Source organism: Dysidea avara, chromosome 7 (assembly GCF_963678975.1).
Source record: "Dysidea avara chromosome 7, odDysAvar1.4, whole genome shotgun sequence".
In the NCBI taxonomy this organism is placed as follows: domain Eukaryota; kingdom Metazoa; phylum Porifera; class Demospongiae; order Dictyoceratida; family Dysideidae; genus Dysidea; species Dysidea avara.
The window spans coordinates 39,126,068-39,149,788 of record NC_089278.1 but is presented as its reverse complement, the minus strand read 5'-3'; the positions used below and the strand labels follow the sequence as shown (position 1 = coordinate 39,149,788).

Here is a 23,721-nt window from a genome sequence, read left to right as displayed (position 1 = left end):
AGGAACACCACTACGGGGGGTGGTTCGGTCAGCAATGATGTATAAAGTTTGCAAAGCAAGTGGGGTCCAGACTTCCCGGCACTACTATTAAAGGAAATAAAATTTGCTCCCACCTTCACTACAGCTGTCAGATGTTTCTCATCCTTGGCCAACTCTCCAGCTGCAGCAGCGGCCCCAGCACAAGTAGATGAAGAAATATAAGCAGGCTGAGTAGTACTGCTTATGGAGACATCAAAATAGGTAGAGCAAGACAGGAAGTCAGGATGGAAGATATTACCCAGGCATAAGCCATCATCATAGGAAGCACACTGCTCCTTAAGAACACCAGGGTGATCTTGTGATAGAGCATTATAAAGGATGTCGACCAGGGCATCATGATGACGGATTCTCATCAGACCATGAGAACAGCCTAACAAATGATCACCAAAGCAATCTATAGGCAAATACAGTGGAGAATGAAGAAATAAAGCAACTCCTACCCACAGACGTAGGCCCAAAACAAATTCAGGTCCAGGGATGACTAATCCAAGACAGGCTTGAAGAATAGCCTTAAGCCAACCACTACTGGTACCAGAGGAATGTGCCAGGGAAGTCAAATGAGCCCGATCCCGAATACTGAAAGACACATACAAATCATCAAACAAACGTTGATATAAAAATGCTTGCAACTCTTGCTGAGATGCTGATGAGATGGAACAATCACTGGGAAAGTCAGAGAAAACAGCAGCAGCAGCCCCTTCATCAGGAAAACTAAGCTGGTCTGCATCAATAGAAAGAAGGGTTGAAGCTAAATCACGGTTACTGTTACACGAGCCTAAAAAGGCAGCCGAAGTAGAAAGGACAGATTTGCGTAAACCTAACCCGCCTAGGCAAAAAGGTAGAGTGGCTTGGCACCAAGAGTGATCAGAAAGACTACACTGCATGATATGACTAAGACAAGTGCAAAGATTATGGTCAGATTGACAAAGAACAGGCCTCAAGACAGAGTGGTACAGTTTGGAGCAAGTGAATAATTTTACAGCTTCTGAGGCAACTACATAAGAGATGGAGTTCTATCATCTAACATAGCCAATTAAATTTCTTTTTAATTCCGTAGCAACTTGGTGAAAGCATTTCGGGTCGATCCTAAGACTTGTTTGGGCTTAGTTTTACCTAACTAATACTGCCTCATCGTTGTCAGGGAAAAGTGAGGGCTGGTTTTTGGGTGATGTTTTTTCATGGGCCACACCCACTCCTTTGTGGTCCCTACTATGCAGTATATTACAAAATTCTAATTTTTGTATTATACATCATTGCTTCAGTATCAGCCTATTACAAGTCAATTAGTTATTAGCGAAGCTTTTATTGACCTGTTATGCTGCTAAACATTCTAACCAATCATGCACATATCAATTTTCTAATACAATAAACCTTAAAAGGATGTGTACACCAACACATATAGGGTACATGGACAAGTGTCCTTATTAGTGAGGTGTCCTGATTTCAGATGTCTAAATAAGTGTACACTAATACAAATGGGACCGTGGATAAGTGTCCTGATTATCAAGGTGTCCTTATTAGTGAAGTGTCCTGATTTCAGATGTCTAAATGTGTGTACACCAATACAAATGGGACTATGTGTATACAAGTGTCCTGATTATCAAGTTGTCCTTATTAGTGAGGTGTCCTGATTATCTGATTTTGTGGGTCTATAAATGTGCGTACACTAATACCGCGTACCCTTGTTAGAGTCTCTGCTCTGTAGGTTACATGTGCTGTGGACCAACTAGGTGAGTTATGAATCCACAGCTTAGCATAAAGTTGAGTGTGTGAACATTTACAGTGTAACTTTTTTTCCCCCTTTTATAGAGGATTAAATTAAAATAAAAGGGTTAACTGGCTCTAATGGGAATGTAACAAGGTTTGTCATCTCACTATGAACAAACTGATGTCCCCTCAGGTAAATGATGGTCCAGGAGCTAGCTATTTATAGGAGGGGGTGATAGCAGCACCGTGTGCAGTGCACCAGAGAAGTTTCAGAAGACACAAATGCCAGACAAATAGTCATCATTGCTTGGCTACATATATTATTGATGAAGAGAAAAACAACTAGCAAGTCTTTCAATGTTTTGTTTTAATATTTGTTCTTCTGACTCCAGCTGCTGTTTGGCCTCTGATAATGCCTACACAAAGAACAAGTATAATAATAACAATAACAACAACAGGTGGTCCCAATATATTAATATCCACTTGGGACATTTTATCATGAGTAGGGTTGTTTCCACTTTTGCTATAAATTTGAGAACATAGGCCGGACCAATGTGGCACATACTTACAGTAATGAAACATGCTCATATGTACACACACACACGCACACACACTATCCCTTTTTAATCCATAAAGACCTTTTTACACTTAATGCGCATTGAATGCGGATCCAGCTGTGGTCAGACTGAGAGTGGATCGAATGCACATTAATCCATTTCACACTACAGGGGTGTATGTGTGCAATTCGCTTTCTGAATTAATTAATTAATTGATTGATTGATTACATAACAAAAATATAAATGGCGTTGGTGATTGTACTACCTTCTTCATATTCCTTGGGGTCAGAAAAGTATTTGCAGCAAGGAATGTTGTTAGTACACTTACAAAACGTTGAGTGCCAAGAAGCTGGTTAGATGTTATGAGGAAATCCTTACCGGTCACGATGATTTCAGAATGGTACGCTATTCCTTCAACACTCACACATGGTCACCGTATCACTTCCACAAGTCGAGTATAACACTAGGTATGTCATCACTTTAATCTTGGTGTAATAGCCATACTTTGCACGAGATATCGGTAATCCTAAGGCTGCAGCACATGTTGCTGTCAGACCTTCAGTGCTGGTCACTGTAAAGTGTTAGTAATAAATACTTAGGTTTAAGGAAGAAAATCCATCCCTCCTGGAGGAAGACTGAGTGTGGCCCCGACTAGACATTGGGTGACCTGCAGTTCGAATCCTGGGGTTGGAGGGATTTTTTCCTTTCTTTGGCCCCTTTTCTGTTACACCTTTTCAGTCATTAAGTCAGTCACTATATGTCAAGTCAATAAGTCTAAGTCCTTGAAATTAGGTTAGGTAATCCTAAGGCTGCAGCACATGTTGCTGTCAGACCTTCAGTGCTGGTCACTGTAAAGTGTTAGTAGTAATATCTTGCTAATTGAGCTAATGCACATCAAGTCCAGCCAATTTACCTCTCGAGGTGGATTGACATGAAGCCAGATTGAATGTGCAATGCGAGATCAAGGTGTGAAATGGTCCGATCCAGCCTCGATGTGCATTTGGCAGTAGTGTGAAAATGCCTTAAGTAATTAGGTAATATATTGCAATTAGTATTTGCAACTAGCTACTGACAGTTAGCTATCAACCACCCTATCCCAATCACCAATTGTCAGTGTAAATTTTGTAATTCACATACAACCAAGTACTAAAGAAAGATAATAAGAAGTATGGCTAAAATAATGTAATAAATAAATAATAATAATTGAAAATTACAAGGCCTACAAAGTTGTACTAACTGGGGTTCGGATCACCGATGAACCAAGGCAAACATATAATAATTGGGTGTTTTCGTGCCAGTGGTTGAAACGGTTTGACAATTCTATTTAATGCCAGATTAGCACATGATATACATTCCAATTAGTGCCTGTGCATTATTGGAACAAGTGTTAATCTAGAAAGTCAAAGCGACAAGCTATCATCCATGAAAGCAGATTTCTGTAGAAATGTTAGTGTTAGTTTCACTGATGTGTCCTTCAGAGCCATTTGACATTTTGCAAGTAACCGAGGTGGCTTAACATTGCTAGTGTTTCACCTGCTTGTCAGGCATTAGAGAGAAGGTGCTTGTGAGATAATGTTGTAAGAAGAGTAGAAAGTAAGTCTGTTGTATTGCACTGTACAATCAAGATACTCAAATAGAGCAGTCAGTCACTTAACTGTGCAGCTTTCCATCCTAATCCTATCCTGTTTACAGGAGCTAAGCTCTAGCTTGCAAACTTGCACAGATGCAGGTACACAAGCTGAAAAGATTACAGGATGAAAATCAGGCTAAAATATTTTCCTAAGAAATACACTGGACTATTATTGAAAGCACTGGGGTTATCCCTCCTATGTGTTGCCATCAATTAAAATCAGATTTGCAACTCATTCTTCACTTCTAGGTACACTCTATGCTAAGGTGCTTGGTAAGGCCTTCTGGATAGAAGATATATATCCAAGTGACGAAGTATGTTCTTTTAATGCTCACTACAACTAATATTGTCAATAATGAGCTGATAATAATGATATGAAAGAAGTTGCTTGTGTAAAAGTTACACGCAAGCTTTTAATATGCCAGGAACACCACGAGTCACAGTTGAACAAACTTCTCCTCAGCACAATAGCACACACATGACAATGGTAGTTTCCTAGAATTATAGCTAGTTAGTCATTGAAATATTAGGATACGAAGCACGTGTGCTGCTGCCCATGCTGTATAGAAACTGCCACGTTTTCACACCTTTAGCCATTTTTCTAGCTCGCTAGAGTTAGCCGTTTGTGAACTCACTCTACTGATTTATTGTTGTGATGTCGGGAGACAAATCAGAACTGAAAAGCCTCTTTGCTCACTATAACAAATAGAAAGCCTCTCCAAATACTATTTCATAATGCACAACTACACGTGTAAGTACTGCTACTAGTGTTAAAATATTCTTACCCAAATCTTCTGAAAACAGTAGCTGTTATACTTTATGAATAAAGAACTGCATCACAGGAAAAATAAACTTGATAATCTGTACTGATATAGCAGCCATCTTGATAACTAATCAAAACAAAGAGCAATCCATACAAGGGACCATGTATTAAAATATTTGTGGTGCCTAATTGTCTGGGTTGTGTAGTAGAGGCCACACCAGGTATTGTTGTCCTTTACAGCAAGTTACATCACTTCCATTTTCTCAATGTTAAAAATCATTAGAATATACATCATGCAGTAAGATATTTATACAACTGAAAACTCCTTATCAGTACACCTCTAGTTGGCTCACTATTTATTAACAACATCCATGACATATCCTGAGTTCTTAAACACGTCTTATTGCAGCCTGTAGGTGCTGACAACGATTGCTAGTGTTGCCAGCTAAACTACTAAAGTGGAACCTCTGTTATGGTCACCTAAATTAAGCGATCACCTGGATTAAGCGGTCACCTGGAAGAGGTCACCTGGATTAAGCGGTCACCTGGATTAAGCGGTCACCTGGATTAAGCGGTCACCTGGATTAAGCGGTCACCTGGATTAAGCGGTCACCTGGATTAAGCGGTCACCTGGATTAAGCGATCACCGGGATTAAGCGATCACCGGGATTAAGCGATCACCGGGATTAAGCGATCACCGGGATTAAGCGATCACCGGGATTAAGCGATCACCGGGATTAAGTGATCACCTTTGCAGTGGGCTAGGGCCTGAACCATCATTGCTTATTATTGTGGTTACCACAAAACATAAACAAATCACCTAAGTACATACCAGAGCCTTTGACACCAGCCCTCCAGTGGTACTGCAGCTGCTGAAGCTGAATAGACTAATAATCTGCTGGCCACAACCCATTACAACTGATTTCCAAATATGACTGTACCACTGAAATAACACTCAGAGTCAAATTTGGGTCTAATCCTGGAGGAAGGGGCATTCCTCCAGACTGTCAACTACATTGTTAATATAAATATCAGATAGCTGGAGCTTTCATCTTCGGAGCTGATACTACTATACTGTGTACCGTATTGATCAAGTGTAGCTGATACTACTATACTGTGTACAGTATTGATCAAGTGTAGCTGATACTACTATACTGTGTACAGTATTGATCAAGTGCAGCTGATGCTATATGCATGGTGTTCACTACATTCAGTAATCGATGATTAATCAATTAGTAAATTAATCAAAACTGAGAGTCCTAGAGCACAGCTCCCTAACGGTCGTCAACCTGGTACATTACCAAGTAAGTATCATTTCAACGCCAGACAATGTATTCTGCAGTGATGATGACAACAATGTCATCACACGTCTGATCAGGGAAGCGCCCAAAGGGCAAGAAACTTTGCTTGACTAAGGTGGAGGAGAGTACAGAGGACTTTCTTTGAAAGGCGTTTACACCCATGTCCAATGAGAACTGGAAGGACCTCCGAAGCAAGTTCATTGTTCCAGACACGCCCTTCACCACTCCACCTCGGCTTTACAAACTGATTGCTACGTAATGCTCAGAGGATTAAATCCGCAGACCAATCCCACTCCCGCATCCAGGCACTATTCCTGGATGCAGCTGGCCCTCTCACGGGTCTGCTAGCCAACATAAATAAGGACAATCCTATTGTTGTGGAAGATGTGGAGGCCGCAGTATAAGCTGCTCTGACCTGAACGCCTCTTCCCAATGTAACGTTGAGAGGAGGACATTCATTCTGGAAGAATATAACAAGGACCTTGTAACATTTGGCCAAGACTTCGATCTATTCTCCTCAGCTACAGCAACACCTTTTGGACTGTCCTTTCCGGAGAAAGTCGTGCAACAAATGACACAGCTCAAGACCCTCCACCAAGCTCAAGGTGCTGGATCTAAGGCAAGCCAGGGTTTTTCCAAGGCTCCCTCGCAATACTCAGCGAGGGCAGACCCAAGATAATTTTGAGGCAGCACAACAGCCTACTATACTCCAGAGGAGGGATCAGCTCAAGAGGAAAGGGTTCAACAACTTTCAGTCAGCGAGCCATGACTAGAACCCAATGCACACATATCTTTGATGTCACGTTCAAAAGAATGTGTAAACAATATCTAAACCAAAACAGCCAAGCTGTAAAAAAAGAGTGCGGCCCCCAAAAAGGCCAAGGAGAAAAAAGATGTGAAATCCAAGGTGGCGGCCAAGAAATGGCTGTGATGGTAGGTTAATGGCAAAAATTTTAATTACGACAATTCAGGTGAATTTGCGTTGCCTCGGCACCAAATTCACCTGAATTGTCGTAATTAAAATTTTTTCCAGTAACCTACCATTACAGCCATTTCTTGGCCGCCACCTTGGATTTCACATCTTTTTTCACCTTGGCCTTTTTGGGGACCACACTCTTTTTTTACAGCTTGGCTGTTTTGGTTTAGATATCACTTCTTTTTGTATTACAAGCCACAAAACTGGCCATATGGCTTTGATGCTTCCTTTTAACTTGTTTTTTTCTTTACTGCAGGAATTGTGAAACAAAGGAGTGTGTATAGCTTTTGTCTGATGAAATATTTGTATATTTAACATTTAATGATGATTATTACATACTGTAGTTAATAAGGTGACTTCTTACATAACTGAACTGTAGCTGAAACTCTCATTGTTTCTAGCTGAACTCTCTACAGGGTGATTTGTTTCTAGCTGAACTCTCTACAGGGTGATTTGTTTGCAGCTGAATTCTCTACTTGGTGGTTTCTTTGTAGCTGAACTCTCTACAAGGTGACTTATTCTAGCTGAACTCTCTACAGGGTGGCTGAACTCTCTACAGGGTGATTTGTTTGCAACTGAACTCTCTACAAGATGATTTGTTTCTAGCTGATCTCTCTATAGTGTAACTTGATTGTAGCTGAACTCTCTACAGGATGGTTTCTTTGTAGCTGATCTCTCTACAAGGTGACTTATTTCTAGCTGATCTCTCTACAGGGTGACTTGTTTCTAGCTTATCTCTCTACGCGGTGACTTGTTTCTAGCTGAACTCTCTATAAGGTTATTTGTTTGTAATTGAACTCTCTACAGGATGGTTTCTTTGTAGCTGATCACTCTACAGGGTGACTTGTTTCTAGCTGATCTCTCTACAGGGTGACTTGTTTCTAGCTGATCTCTCTACATGGTGACTTGTTTCTAGCTGAACTCTCTACAGCGTTATCTGTTTGTAATTGAACTCTCTACAGGATGGTTTCTTTGTAGCTGATCTTTCTACAGGGTGACTTGTTTCTAGCAGATCTCTCTACAGGGTGAACTTGTTTCTGGCTGAACTCTACAGATGATTTATTTGCAGCTGAACTCTCTACATGGTGGTTTCTTTGTAGCCGAACTCTCTACAAGGTGATTTCTTCTAGCTGATCTTTCTACAGGATGATCTGTTCGTAGCTGGACTCTCTACAGGGTGATTTGTTTGCAGCTGAGTTCTTTATATGATGTTATTTTTTTGTAGCTGAACTCTCTGGTAACTTCTTCTAGCTGATCTCTCTACAGGGTGACTTGTTTGTAGCTGAACTATCTGCAGGGTGATTTATTTGTAGTTGAATTCTCTACAAAGTGATCCTTCTAGCTGATCTCTCTACAGGATGACTTTTCTAGCTGAACTCTCTATAGGATGATCTGTTCATAGCTGACTGCTCTACAGGGTGATTTGTTTGAAGCTGAGCTCTTTATATGTTTTTTTTGTAGCTGAACTCTCTACAAGGTAACTTCTTCTAGCTGATCTCTCTACAGGGTGACTTGTTTGTAGCTGAACTATCTGTAGGGTGATTTATTTGCAGTTGAACTCTCTACAAGGTGATCCTTCTAGCTGATCTCTCTACAGGATGACTTTTTCTAGCTGAACTCTATAGGGTGATCTGTTCATAGCTGAACTCTCTACAGGGTGATTTGTTTGCAGTGAACTCTTTACATGGTTCTTTGTAGCTGAACTCTCTACAGAGTGACTTACTTGTAGCTGAACATTGTATAAAGTAACTTGTTTGTAGCTGATCTAGATGAACTCTCTACTGGATAGCTTTTTTGTAGCTGAACGCAGTGGCTTGTTTGTAGCTGAAGTCTCTACAGGATGACTTGTTTATAATTGAATTTTCTTCAGTGTGACTTATAATGTTCTGAATCTCTACAGCGACATATTTGTAGCTGAACTCTCTACAGGGTGACTTGCTTGTAGCTGAATTGTTTATAAGATTAACTGTTTGTAGCTGAACTCCCTACAGAATAACTTGCAACACAATATAATTCTATAATGGAATAAGTTATAAACGTAGCTGAATGCTCTATTAGGGTAACTGTTTTATTAGAGTATCTCGATCTCGCATATGCTACACGTAGTTGGCTTTGGAATCATAACTCAGTGGTTTGTAATCCGATTCTTCTGTACTACTGCAAGGACTTTCTATGATAATTATTCCAGCTACACACCGATTTTCAGCTTACTGCTCTAAGCGGTTTGCCTGGTAGGCGCAAAAACTAATAGTTTTTTGTTCATAAAAATCGATCGCGTAATTGTGACATAGGTTGGGTTTTGTGTCATATCTCGATGGCTTTTAACTGGATTTCTTTCAAACTACAAAAAGGCACTCCTGCGATAGTTACTCCATCTACATAGCAATTTTCAGCTCATTCCTTCAAGCGGTTTACCCTGTGGGCGTGACAGACCTTTGACCTTATTTTACGCAAATAATCGGTCATAATTCCGTGAATGTTCATAGGATTCCTACCAAACTTGGTACTGAGATTTGCCTTAATGAGCCCGTTAAGTGTGCCACATTTCAGCCCAATTGGAGCACGCAATCGTGTTTTACGGCGGATTTTGCAAAGTGTGCGAAAAGTAGAAGAAAAAAACGAAGAAAAAAAACCCAAATTTTGGCAGCTCGTATCTCGGAAATGGCTTGAGCGATTTTCTTCAAATTTGGAATGTGGACTCCCCTACCTAGCCGGCACTTCTGTAGCAACTTTGGTTTCAATCAGATAAAGCATCACGGAGCTACAAAGGTGTGAAAATCGCGTTTACTTTCTTCCTGTAAACATACTCACGGTGTGGCGCTGGCTTCTTGGGCTGCACAACACACTATGGTGTGTCTTGATAATTGTGAACCTTACAGAACAGGGTTTTGTGAGGTTAGTTGGAAAAGGCGGTAAGCTAAGTTGCGTGGGGCATACAAGCTAATCTCTACAACTATATAACTCTGTATTAGACTTTAGAGCATGTGTACAACACTATAAGGTCTTTGACATGCTGTGGAGTGCTGGTCTAGTCCTTCGCACATGCGCTTATAAGTGGGTAAGCGCTATGACAAAATCAACACCTGGGTCTGGAAGCGAAGACTGCTGTATAAACAGCGTTAGGTATGAAAAATAACTGTTATATAATGTAAAAGTGCTTTTTGAAAACATCCGTGTCTATGTCCATGTCCGACCACAGTCAGCACTGCTATCACTCAGTGTGGCTGGCAGGCTGAGCCACTTCATAAAGAATTGGCAAGCACTGACAATAGACAAATGGGTAATCAAAACTAGAGTTGCACCGATAATCGGTTGAATAATCGGTAACAGCCGATATAAGGTGATTTTGCAAGTATCGGTATCGGCTACAAAGAGGATATTATTTGCCGATAACCTAAACCCACAATTAATCATTAACGACAGTAATAGACACGTGACAGTATTAAAAGAAAGCAGTGAATGCAGTGGTAAGTGGTAAACATTTATTTGCTGTACCTGTTTATAACTATTTAGGCTTGTTTATCTGTGAAGTGTGGCTGCAAGGCTATAATAGACTGTGTATATTTATCGGCCGCCCACGCAATCAACCAATCACTATTTGGAAAGGGTCTAGAATCCCACCAAAACTCCATTTGAGAAGCTGACTTAGGTGTTTTATAACTACTTGGCTTTCATTTCCATGTAAGGGGTTAGTGGGACACTGGTAGCAAACATTGTAGAATCGGCCGCCCACACAAGTAATTAAATTATTTCGACTAATGTTATACACGCACATAAACTTCAGATAATTTTTGCTCCTTCTCCCCTGACCTACAGAATAGAAGAATATCGGTAAATATCGGCATATCGGCTACAGGAATGAGTGAAAAATCGGTATCGGTAAAAGTGAAAATATGCATATCGGTGCAACACTAATCAAAACCATACAAGGTTTTCGAATTCCATTCCCTCAACCAAACAGTGCAGGTACAACAGCCAAACCCTCCTACATCCTCAGAAGAACAAACAAAGTCTTTTGATACAGGAGGAATTAAGTACCCTTCAAGATAAGGGAGCTGTAATCAACACACCCAACCCTCAGCCTCAGGGAGGGTTTTACTCAACTCTCTTCCTAATACCCAAGAAAGGGGGTCAGATGAGACCGGTAATAAACCTCAAGAAGTTGAACGAATGGGTGAAGCCCCAGCACTTCAAGATGGAGGGTATAGGGACACTCAAGGAGTTACTGAGGGTAAACGATTGGATGGTGAAGATGGACCTCAAGGATGCCTACTTCACAGTTCCAATTCATGTAGATCACCAACCCATGCTTCGATTTCAGGTGGAGTTGGAACACTACCAGTTCACATGCCTGCCATTCGACCTGTCCTGTGCACTTTGAGTATTCACCAAAGTGATGAAATCAGTAGCCATCTTCCTTCGGAGCATGGGAGTCTGCATGGTCGTTTACATAGACAACATACTCCCGATGGCAGAATCTGCAGAGCAGGTGACACTTCATCTCGAAGCACTGCTTTGCCTGTTGACAGGGCTGGGGTTCATTATCAATGTGCCCAAGTCAGTGACCTTCCCCACCCAACAGATAGAATTCCTGGGCCTCCAGGAGCACTCTACCACATTACATTTGAGCCTGCCAGGGGAGAAGCTCCACCACATCAGGTTGGAAGTGAGCCAGACCCTATAGAATCAGGTGACAGCACGTCAGCTGGCTCAAGTAATAGGGAAACTGCATGCAACATCCCAAGCAGTCCTCCCAGCTCCCTTGTTTTATTGTTCCCTTCAAGAGGATCTACAGAAGGTACAGCAATCAAGACTACACTGCATCCATCAACCTGTCCCTTCCAGCCAGGGAAGAACTACTGTGGTGGCAGGAGAGACTCACCCAATTGAATGGCAAAGCCCTGGTTCACCAGAAGGGAACGATAGTGATAAGGTCAGATGCATCACTGCAGGGATGGGGAGCAGTGTGCAATAGCACCAGGACACTGGAGCCAGGTAGAGCAGGAAATGCACATAAACTGTTTGGAGCTGCTGGCAGCCTTGCCAGTGCAGTCCTTCTTGAAGGATCAAACAGCAGTGTCAGTACTACTACAGCTCTACAATTAGACAGCTGTAGCATACATCAACAACTTGGGGGACAGTCTCCCTACTGTTGACACAACTTGTGAAGGAGCTCTGGATGTGGGCTTTATCCAAGAACATTATCCTTACTGCGGAACACATTCCAGGCATCACCAACTGCGTGGCAGATACTGAGTCCAGGACTCGGACAGACCAAACGGACTGGAGCCTCCACGTAGAGTTATTCAGGAAGATCAACCTTCAGTGGAGTCCATTGGAGGTGGACCTATTTGCATCTTGTCTGTCCAATCAGCTGCCACGATTCTTCAGCTGGAGACCGGACCCGTTAGTGGAAGCCACAGATGCTTTCACCCAACACTGGGGTCCACTGAAGGGATACATGAATCCTCCATGGTGTCTAGTTGGCAGAGTTCTCTCACAGGTGAGGAGCCAGCAAGCTCAAGTAATTCTGGTGGCTCCAGTGTGGAACGGGCAATTGTGGTATCCAGTGCTACTGGGAATGCTGTTCGACTACCTGAGACAACTTCCACGCAACCGGGACACATTTCAGAGACCACCCCACAGTGTTCAGATGGAGTTCCTGCCACAGCTAGCTGAGTGGCCTATCTCCCGCAGAAGTTTGGAGGTGCAAACCTTTCTAACAAAACTAAGGGAGCTACTTGCATCCTGGAGGAGTAAAACATCACAATCCTATGATTCCCACTTCGAGAAATGGTTGGGCTGGTGAACTGAACAGGGTTGTAATCCCATTTCAGGACCCGCTTCTGATGTAGCTAATATTTGGGGAAAAGCTACATTCGCAAGGGTACCAGACCAATTCACTTAATGCTTACAGATCAGCAATATCCAGTGTTCATGACAAAGTGGATGATGTTGACGTCGGCAAGCACCCCCTAGAGGCCAGACTCCTCAAAGGGGCCTTCCATGCAAGGCCACCACTGCCTAAATACACAGGTACCTGAAATGTGCAGGTGGTTCTTGATCATATTCTACTATGGGGTTACACTGCTACACATCACTAAAGTTATTAACATTCAAACTGGTAATGCTGATGTCATTGGCTAGACCATCCCGCTCCACTGATTTGGCAGCTCTTCAACTGGACAATTGTCAGTTCAAATCAGAGGGTGTAGTATTTCTACCTTCCACTCTGGCCAAGCAGTCATGACAGGATAAACCCCTAACTGACTATTATATTGCTAGTTTTCCTGACAATAAACAGCTCTACCCAGTGGAGGCACTATATAGTTATAAACAGGTAACAGCATCTTCGAGAAAGGGAAACAGTCAACTATTTTTAGGTATGGTCAAGCCTCATAACCCTGTAACTCTGTGCACCATTGCTAGGTGGTTAAAGGGGCAGTACGCCAAGCCATACAAGTGTTGAAACCATACAAGTGTGACAAGCATTTGATGCTGTTTTACGTAATTACTGGGCAATAGTGTTTGGAAATGAACAACAATTCTCACCTCCATACAACCTGCTACAATGAATTGGAATCATTTGCTATGAAACTACATACCTAGACAGGTTATTTAAACCAAGTAGAAGATTGTAAACGGTGTGACTGCTCGAAAGTAATGCAACGGCATGGAGCGCTTGGAAATGTAGCCACAAGAACAGCAGCGCCAGCCCATTGTAGGCCTAATTAACTCAAGAGGCTCTTGTCAGTGCAACAATCGTGATAACATTACAAGCTTGTATCAGCTAATAGAGCCTGGCTGAAGCAATCCGCATGGGGCGAGGCTTTACAGAGCAGTTCTATTCACTACCAAACAACGATGTGAACTACAGGATATACCTTATGAGTACAACAGTACAAGTTTATGCCTTTACCATCGCTTTGTTTACAATTATGCCAGAGGAGGTTGGTCACGCATTATCATTCATCTTGTGATCTCAAAGAAAGGGTTGAACTAATTCAACCTTCACACCTCTTAATATTCTAAAAGACAGATTTTATATCCATACCAGAGCATCCCAGCACCCTTACAAACCTTCTCAGTACAATGTGCTACTTTCCTAGCTGCTAAACAAGTCTTAACACCTAGAACAATGTTTGGTTGTGTAATTTTACATCATAGGCTTATGACGCGTGACCAACCTCCTCTACAATTAGAAGATCACTGCAAGTTCGCCCGTGGCGTGATGTAATAAAACACAACAAATTATCACGTCATAATCATATTTTACGGGATGTAAATTTAGCACTTGTATGGCTTGGAGTACTGTCCCTTTAAAAGAGGTCCTTAAGATGGCAGAAATTGATGTGACAGCTTTTACAACACACTCCACAAGAGGGGCTTCATCCTCAGCAGTTGCTGACTCAGGGATTACCACTTGGGATATATTGAAAACAGCTGATCGGAGTACAGTCTGTTTTCAGAAAATTCTACTACCATTCCAGCCTTGATCCCGCCTTTGGCCAAGCTGTGTTATCCTGCAGGGGCAGTGAGACATAAATAGTAGTTGTCTGTTAAATGCTGTGTGTATACATTGTGGTATGTTGGATATAGTACAGTACTTAACTCCACCTTCCAAATTCAGTTGGTCGGTTGTGAGCTACAAACAATACCATTGATATGCGAGACTGAGCCTTCTGAAATATAATTTCCAAATCATGCAGTGATTGTATGCTATTTGGGATTATACGAAGAAGGTGAAGTCAAGCATATCAGTGGTCCCACCCATCCTTGCCCTTAACTTTCATGTACTTGGCTCATTATCAGATGGCCAAGGTACGAAAATGTGGTAGTTTTTATATGGATGCCACGCGCATGCACAGCAGCACACATGCTTCGTATCCTAATATTTTAACAACTAACTACTGTAATTCTAGGAAACCAGGCCTAACACCATTGATATGCTCAACTTCACCTTCATATCCAAATAGCATGCAATCACTGCGTGATCTGAGCCATTTGGAAATAAAACATGTAACATTCTACAAGTACACAAAGCACAGTAGGGATATAACACTTCTTATTGTTTTACTGTGATTTAATATCATGCACTACTCCAGCTTGTTTCAGTACTTTTTATTGATGTGCTATGGTCCCTACTCTAGTTGAAAATTCCAAATTGTTTTTGTGCACTTGTTTGTTAACTTTTTCTGTAAATAATTATTATGATTGGTGAACCCACGCATACCGCATCTGAAATGGTGCAGTGCGCCCCAGCTATATCATCTGAAAAGTGAACTATCCATTATGCTTCGTTGTCAGTTATGTTCAACCCGCTACATAGTATTTCGAATCAAGAACTGTTCGAAAAGCTCCTCTGCAATCCATGCATACCGAAAGAAAGGGCTGGTGTCGCTCTCCCTAGTTATATCAAATTATCGTCTGAAAAGTGAAATACTCGTTGTCGGCTATGTTCAACCCGTTACACAGCAGTACTAATCAAGAACTGTTCGAAAAGCACCTCTGCAATCAAAGTAGCCCTACGGACAATTTCCATTATGAAGGGAAGCTAGCATGTGCTACCGCCTAAATCGACACTTTTCACTGTCAGCAAAGATGAACGGACACAAAGGAGGACACTGGTAAGTCCATGAAGAATGTATTGTATGTACTGCGGTATGCCAAAAGGCACTTCTCGGGCCGAAGCAATGTCGAACAGTGAAAAAATCAAGCCCGTAGCCTTAGCCGTTATCGAGTTACGCTTGTCTGAAGGTATCAGTCAGTCAGTAGAAAATTCCACTTTTTTCTTAAAAACTTTCTGTAGAAACTTGTTGAAAGTGTTTTGGGTTGATCTGAAAGTTTGTTTGGGCTTAGTTTTACCTAACCAATACTGCTTCATCGTTGTTAGGGGAAAATGAGGCTGATTTTTGGGTGATGTTATTTCGTGGGCCAAGCCTACTCCTTTGTGGTCCCTACTATACAGTACTATTGTACTGTATGTTATAGTTATATCCCGGTACGAGGGTGATATCATTGTTATTACACGAGTCCGAGGCGGAGCCGAGGACGAGTGTAATAACAGTGATATCATCCGAGTATACGGGATATAACTGTTTTATATCCCAGTGCGCGGGAGTGCGCAGAAGTTTACGGATAGTAAATTAAGTTCCGGTTTGAGTTCCTGTCACTGTGCTCAAGATTTCATCCGAATTGTGTGGAGATTCTACTTCGTAGCCACAAGAGAGACCTTACATACTGCCTACAAAACTGTAGCGAAGGGCGGTGTTATGAAGCAGCGGTTCCAGGTACGATTCGCCTTCGTCAGAAATTGGTATAGCGGTGTCGCGTGGTGTGCAAGAGAAAAATAAAGACCAACAAGTGGCTACCATAGTCCAAGATAGAACGATGAAGCTAGAGGAAGTTAGTTCTTCACCATAGTGACCGTTGGGAGTGATTGCTGGAGCGAAAATCGTCACGTACTATTCTTGACATTTGTTAAACTATCGTATTGGTAACTTGTAGTGTTATTGTATAAAGGATTAACAGTTTTCTTGTAAGATTTGGGTAGTTTTAAGTGCTGTATTGGTGTGTTTTGTATCAATATTTCCTTATTTGGCTCTTTGTTCCATCGGTAAACAATGCCATTCGCAGTTATTATGATGTCACGAAAGAGACTGAGTGGCTCCGCAACAGGGTGATAAGTTAGTTATCACTGGGTGATAACTAATATATCGTACAGTAGCAGCGCCGCTCTGTCTAGCTGTATGGTAGTTATAACCCAGCGCGGCGCTTTGATACTCCCACGCACTGGGGTTTAAGATACATTTCATTACTACTATTAGTGTTATCAACAGCATTACAGCACTGAAGCTAAGCTCTAGCTCAGTACCCTAAATGAAGATTCGTATATTATAGAGAACCAAATTCCTTGCAAGCTTCACCAGCTGGAGGGTAAACCTCCTAATAAACTGTCATACTAATTCTTCACAATCATTTACATTTTTATCAGACCACATATCTGATGGATCAATCTCTGACTCTGCTGCCAAACTGTTCTCAGCTGATCACTCTACCAGATCCTCAGGTGGCCTACCCAAACCACTCCTATACCAATACAATTCATTATGGGGACATGCCTTTACTCTTGATTGGTGTACCTGGATTAGTTTGCCTCATGGAAAGAAATATTTGAGACTTCCACCCTTAATAGCTCTGACATGAAAAGGGCTATTCCATGGGCAAGACAATTCACGATTCTTGCTGGATTTATCAGCTGGGAAACAGCCCAAAAACCCAATCGTCAACTTCGCATTTGTTGTAAAAGTTTGGTTTTTTAAAATTGTATTGCTTCTTGTAGTGATGTTAGGCTTGTTGGATTGATACTAGCAGCAAATAGGCTATTCTCTGTTGTCAGTAACATCAGTTATCTCAAGTTGTGAAGGTGGGAAAAATGCAACTTCTGTGGGTGTTCAATAATCAGCTCCATAGGAGGTGGCTTCTCTTTGGTAGACTTATGGGGAGTAGACATACAGTGCACTGAACATCCTATTGGTTATCATAGTAGCACACAAAATTGTTTGAAGGATTATAAACAATGACACACTGTGGACAGGTAGAGCACAGGGTTGATGATAAGTATTTCAACTCTGAGCCAAACTGGCCCAACCCAGACATCTACTGCTCCACCAGTAGTATACCACTGGACCAATCAGCTTATGTTTGATGTGTATTAGTCACAAAGCTGAACTAGTGCTGAGAAAATTGGAGCAGAAGCAATGAGTTGTGTTCACACTTTACAATGGAGCACCATATTGCTTTATCAAATATCCTGGTAGAGCAATGGTTAAGCACATCACTATACATACTTTGCCACCACCAATAGTTAAGTATAGCTTATCTCCAGTGAAATTACCTGATAGTGGGTCACTGTGGTACTCTTCCATCACTTGTTATAGATGTAAGGAAACGCAAAATACTTCCTATCATTCTTAGTAGAATCAAGGTAATAAAGGATATTGTCCATCATACCAAATGAAGGTGCTTGACCAGCTACTTTTCTATCCCTTTGAGCAGTGCCATCAGTTAGGAACTATATCATCTACAGAGTCTTTTGGGTGTTCACTGGCAAAATGTATATTCTGTGAACACAACAGGTTTGGCATTCAGTAGATCTGTAGAGGAAACTGATCAATTTACACAGAATTATCAACTACCATATTACACAGTGGAGCTGCAAGTGAGAATAAACCATTTGGTACTACCATAGTCCTTTCCCTGGGTGGTACACGATGCCACTGCTGAAAAGCCTACTCCACCATCTAGTATGTTTGTGAGTGTTTCTAACACAGATTGAACTGCTAAGTGATCAGTGTACATAGGCATATCATGCCCAATAAGATATGCATGAAATTGTGTCACTGCCAAGTGTCTCCAAATTGGTGATGGTGTGTCCTTATGTGACAATCTACCGGCATCTGCCACATGATGAAGTTTCTTGAGACAGGATCGCAGCAAACACTTGCTGGTTGTCTAATACAAAGCACTTATTAAAAGTGTGATAAACCACAGGTGACATTCATTCCATTGTTGAAGGGCTGGTCAGATTACAGAAATCTGCATCAAGCTGTGCAATGTGGGTGAATCTTTGATAAAATTGCAAAATGTCAGTCCAGCAAATTGTCTTACTTCTTTCACTGAGGTAGACGTGGAAACTGTTCTACAGTAGAAACATACATGCTGTAAGCTATCCTGATTATCATGATAAAGTCCTACAATATTCTGATTATCATGATAAAGTCCCACAATATCCTGATTATCATGATAAAGTCCCACGATATCCTGATTATCATGATAAAGTCCCACAATATACTGATTATATTTCAGAAGGCTCAGTCTCACATATCAATGGTGTTAGTAATCTTGAGGTGCTGTCAGACGCTGCTAGCCTTGAGCGAACGTTCAAGGAATTCCAGCAGAAAATCCAGCGACAAGTGGAGGAGTTACGCCACAAAGTGGCGGCACTGAAGGAGGACCACGCCACCCATAGGGTCGCTGGACTCTTCCCCACCGTTAGAACAGATCCCGACTAATACAGACCCCAGCCTACAACGTAACCAGGGAGTTGGCTGGGCGGAAGAGATGGAAATCTTGCAACCACAGGAGGAAGAAGATCTTTATGGGAGCGTGAGGGCGAAGAACCCCACGCGCGTAGTGAAAGTAACTCCACCAACAGAGACATTGTTGAAGCGAAGCTTCTCATCCCTCTCGAACAACAATTGAGTTGATCGAAGGAATGACTATGGGCTGCCGAAGGTAGCTGTGACGAAAGTGCCTACACTGGATAAAGTAATGGCAGCACAGTGCTCGAAGAGCACGAAGACAAACGACTGGACCCTCTCCAGGATTCAAGCCATGGGACTTCCTTAAGGCTGCCCCACTGCTATTTGGGCCAGAATTTCCCGAAGATGCCACCACCCACCTGGAACAGGTGTCAGCTCTCCGAAAAGCCAGATACACCCTATCATCCTCATCGGGTTTTCGGAGAGGCCTGCCTTCCAGATCATCAGGAGGGCCTCACTACCAGCGGCGCAGCCCAGCGCCATACTACCCACCGATGAAGCAGCAGCAAGCAGCTCCAAAGAGGCTACCCAACAAGAAGGGGAAATGACAATTAACAGTGAACCCGAACCCAATAACTGTATGTATGCAAGTTCAAACATTAAATGTAAATCCTATGTTGTCGAAGGCAAAGGAAATGGGGTTTAGGGTTCCACCAAGGGCAAAGGCCCCTTTAAAGGTGGCAAGGAGACTGGCTTCCTTTGTGGACACCTGGAAGGTGTTGACAAAGGACACTTGGGTATTGGATGCCATACAAGGGTACCAAATACCCCTTTTAGGGAAACCTTACCAACCTCACAGGCCTCAAGAAGGGGTATTCTCTCAGGAGCAGGCAACTCTGATTAAGGAGGAAGTGGGTTCCCTGCTACAGAAAGGAGCAATCCCATATTTCCCCAACACCCTAGAGGGGTTCACTCTATTCCTAGTCCCCAAAAAGAATGGTCAGATGAGACCAGTGATCAATCCAATTGAACAAGTGGGTAGGAACCCCACACTTCAAAATGGAGGGCATCCAAACCTTAAGAGACCTGTTGAAAACAAGAGACTGGATGGTGAAAGTAGACTTGAAGGACGCCTACTTCACAATCCCCATTCACAGAGTTCACCAGCAGTACCTCAGATTCAGGGTAGCCGAAGTTTGCTACCAGTTCACCTGCCTCCCATTCGGCCTGTCCTGCACCCCATGGACATTCACTAAGGTGATGAAGCCATTGATGACCCTGCTCAGGTCATGGGGTATCAAGATTATAGTCTATATCAACGACATGTTGATACTGGCCAACTACAAGGAGGAGGCAACACAACACCTCGAGGCCTTGTTGTTTCTGCTGGAAGCTCTGGGATTCATGATCAACCCAGATAAGTCTCACTTATGTCCTTGTCGAGAAATAGAATTTCTGGGGTTACAGATGGACTCCCGGAGTGCTCAGCTCAGACTTCCCGGAGAGAAATTGAGGGAAATTTGCAAAGAGACCCTAGAACTCCTCCAGAAAGAGAAGGTGTCAGCTCAGTACCTTTCTCAGTTCATAGGGAAGTTGAATGCTGCCTCTCAAGCTATTCTGGTAGCTCCCCTCTTCTACCAGGCCCTGCAAGGAGACTTGCAGAAGGGGCTAGCCCAGGGGGGCCAAGATTACAATCACCTTCTAGTCCTATCCCCACAAGCCAAGGAGGAGCTGTGTTGGTGGCAAACTCATCTAACCCACTGGAATGGACGAACCACTCTCCGGAGGCCAATACAGGTAACAATCCAATCAGATGCCTCCCTGGCAGGGTGGGGAGCAGTCTTCAATGGAGTGAGGACTGGGGGTTCATGGACTCCTCAGGAGCAGAAGATGCACATCAACTGTCTGGAACCTCTTGCCACAGAGTTGGCAATGGAGTCATTCATCAAGAATCACAAAGGTGTGACAGTTCTATTGCAGCTGGACAACTCGACAGCTGTGGCTTATATCAACAACCTAGGGAGAACGATATCCCCAATCCTAGATCACTATGGCTGTGGGCTCTGGAGAGAGACATAATTCTCTCAGTACAACACATCCCCGGGGTGCTGAATATAACAGCAGAACACGAGTCCAGAGTGGAAAGGGACAGATCAGATTGGATGCTCTCTCCAGTGGTGTTCCAGAAAATCAACCAAACTCTGGGCCCCCTAGAGGTCGACCTGTTTGCCTCACAGTTGGCTCACCAACTACCACAGTTCTTCAGCTGGAGACCAGATCCACAGGCAGAAGCAATAGATGCCTTTCAACAGGAGGGATATGCCAACCCTCCATGGTGCCTGGTGGGACGTGTGCTGAGCAAGGTGAGGAAAGAGGAAACTCAACTAGTCCTGGTGGCTCCAGTATGGAGGCGCCAGTCCTGGTATCCTGTCCTTCTGGGGATGCTGAGGGAATTTCCTCGGCTCCTCTCACCGCAGGAGGCCCAAATGCAGAGGGGAGGACAACAGAGAACAGAGGAGTTCACCCCCCAGCTGGCCGCTTGGCCTGTCTCAGGGAAAAATTAGAAATAGCTGCCTTTCAACAGAGGCTGCTAACCTCATGTTGGCATCCTGGAGGACGAAGTCCTTACAGACCTACAATTCTCTGTTCAACAGATGGGTTAGCTGGTGGTCTGAACGGTATCACGATCCCGTTTCTGTCCCTATAGCAGATGTGGCTAACTTCCTTGCCTACTTGTTTAAGGAGGGTTATATATCTCACTCCCTCAACTCCTTCAGATCAGCCATTTCCTCGATTCATGACCCAGTGGATGGAGTTGAGGTGAGTAAACACCCCACATTTAGCAGGCTTCTGAAGGGAGCCTACCATTCTAGGCCTCCTCTTCGAAGGTACACCACAACATGGAATGTGCAAGTGGTACTGCAGTACTTGGATAGCTTGGGCCCTTCAGCCGTTAAAACACCTCACATTCAAATTAGTAATGTTACTAGGACTGACAAGGCCATCCCGCTCAGCAGATCTAGCTTCTCTCCAATTAGATAGACAAGCCAAAAGACGGAAGCCAGAAGGAGTAGAATTTTTGCCGTCAGCGTTAGCCAAACAGTCCTCTCAAGATAGAATCCTGAGAGTTTTTTTTCCCGTCCTTTCCACATAATACAAACTTATGCTCAGTGGGAATGCTTCAACAATACGAGTCTGCAACAGCTGAGTTGAGACCTAAGGACACTACAAGATTAGTTGTAGCTATTGTGAGGCCACATAAACCGGTTGCTTCTTGTATAATAGCCCGCTGGCTGCAGGAAGCACTAGTTAGCTGGTATAGATGTGTCTATCTTTGCAGGCCATTCAGTTAGGGGAGCAGCAACATCTGCAGCCGCTGGGTCAGGTGTTACTATGAATGATATTATGCAGGCGACAGACTGGAGCTCGGAATCGGTGTTCAGGAATTTCTACTACTGACCATCTCATGACACTACCTTTGGTAGAGCGGTAATGTCTTCATCTGCATCTCCGGGTGAGACCTAAACTATTATTTGGTCTATTGTATGATTATTGTTAGCTCGACTTCCCCGGTATTTAGCTTCAAACAACACCATTGATATGTGAGACTGAGCCTTCTGAAATATAATTTCCAAATGGCTCAGATCACGAAGTGATTGCATGCTATTTGGGATTATATGAAGAAGGCAAAGTCGAGCATATCAATAGTCCCACCCACCCTACCCTAACCAAATGGATTCGCTAATTCAAAGGTTGAAGTACCAAAGCGTGGTGGGTATTTATAAGAGTTCTCCATGCGCATGCGCTGCAGACACGTGGCACACATGCCCATGTGTTAGTAACTACTAACAGCTGGTAATAATAGGGAACTAGGTCAAACACCATTGATATGCTCGACTTCACCTTCTCCATATAATCCCAAATAGCATGCAATCACTTCGTGATCTGAGCCATTTGGAAATTATCATGATAAAGTCCCACGATATCCTGATTATGATGTTAAAATTTTCATATTTTGGCACCATTAGTATACACGTACAAACTTATTTGCACCTCTTTACAACTCACTGCATGGTGACTTGTTTGTAGCCAGTCTTTCTCGCGCATATTATTGTTACACACTGTTGGTTTTTGCATTGTATCTTCGTGATCTTAAAATACCAAAAGGCACTCCTACAATAATTAATCAAGCTATAGACTAATTTTCAACTGATTTTTCAAAGCAGTTTACCCTGTAAGAATAACAAAGTTTGATCTTATGTGAATAATTGGTAATAGCTACATGAATCTTGATATTTCCACCAAAATTGGTACTGATATTAATAACTTCTTGTAGTGTGCCAAATTTCAGTTTGATTGGAATACTTATTTGTGTTATATGGTAAGTGTGCAAATAGCAGGAAAAAATGTGGACAAAAAAATTAAAACTTTGGACAATTGTATCTCAAAAATGGCTTGAGACAATTTCCTTCAAATATGATATATGGGCTTCCCTACCAGGTAGACATCTCTACAACAAAAGTGATTCTAATTAGTTAAGGGATCATGGAACCACACATTGTGTGTGTGTGCGTGTGTGTGTGTGTGTGTGTGTGTGTGTGTGTGTGTGTGTGTGTGTGTGTGTGTGTGTGTGTGTGTGTGTGTGTGTGTGTGTGTGTGTGTGTGTGTGTATAGGTGAAAACTGTGCTTTCTTTCTTCCTGTCA

The 23,721-nt window shown here is 42.6% G+C and overlaps 1 protein-coding gene across 2 annotated transcripts in view; it reads right to left on the bottom strand.

Annotated features, from left to right (window-relative positions):
- Nucleotides 1-2,031: 2,031 nt before the first annotated feature.
- Nucleotides 2,032-23,721, bottom strand: part of LOC136260393 (uncharacterized) — a 48,467-nt gene continuing 26,777 nt past the window's right edge. For both annotated transcript variants that reach the window (XM_066054105.1, XM_066054104.1), the window contains exon 11: nt 2,032-2,162. In XM_066054105.1, the coding sequence (XP_065910177.1) occupies nt 2,067-2,162 (96 nt within the window). In that variant the 3' untranslated portion in view covers nt 2,032-2,066. The remainder of the gene's footprint in view (nt 2,163-23,721) is intronic.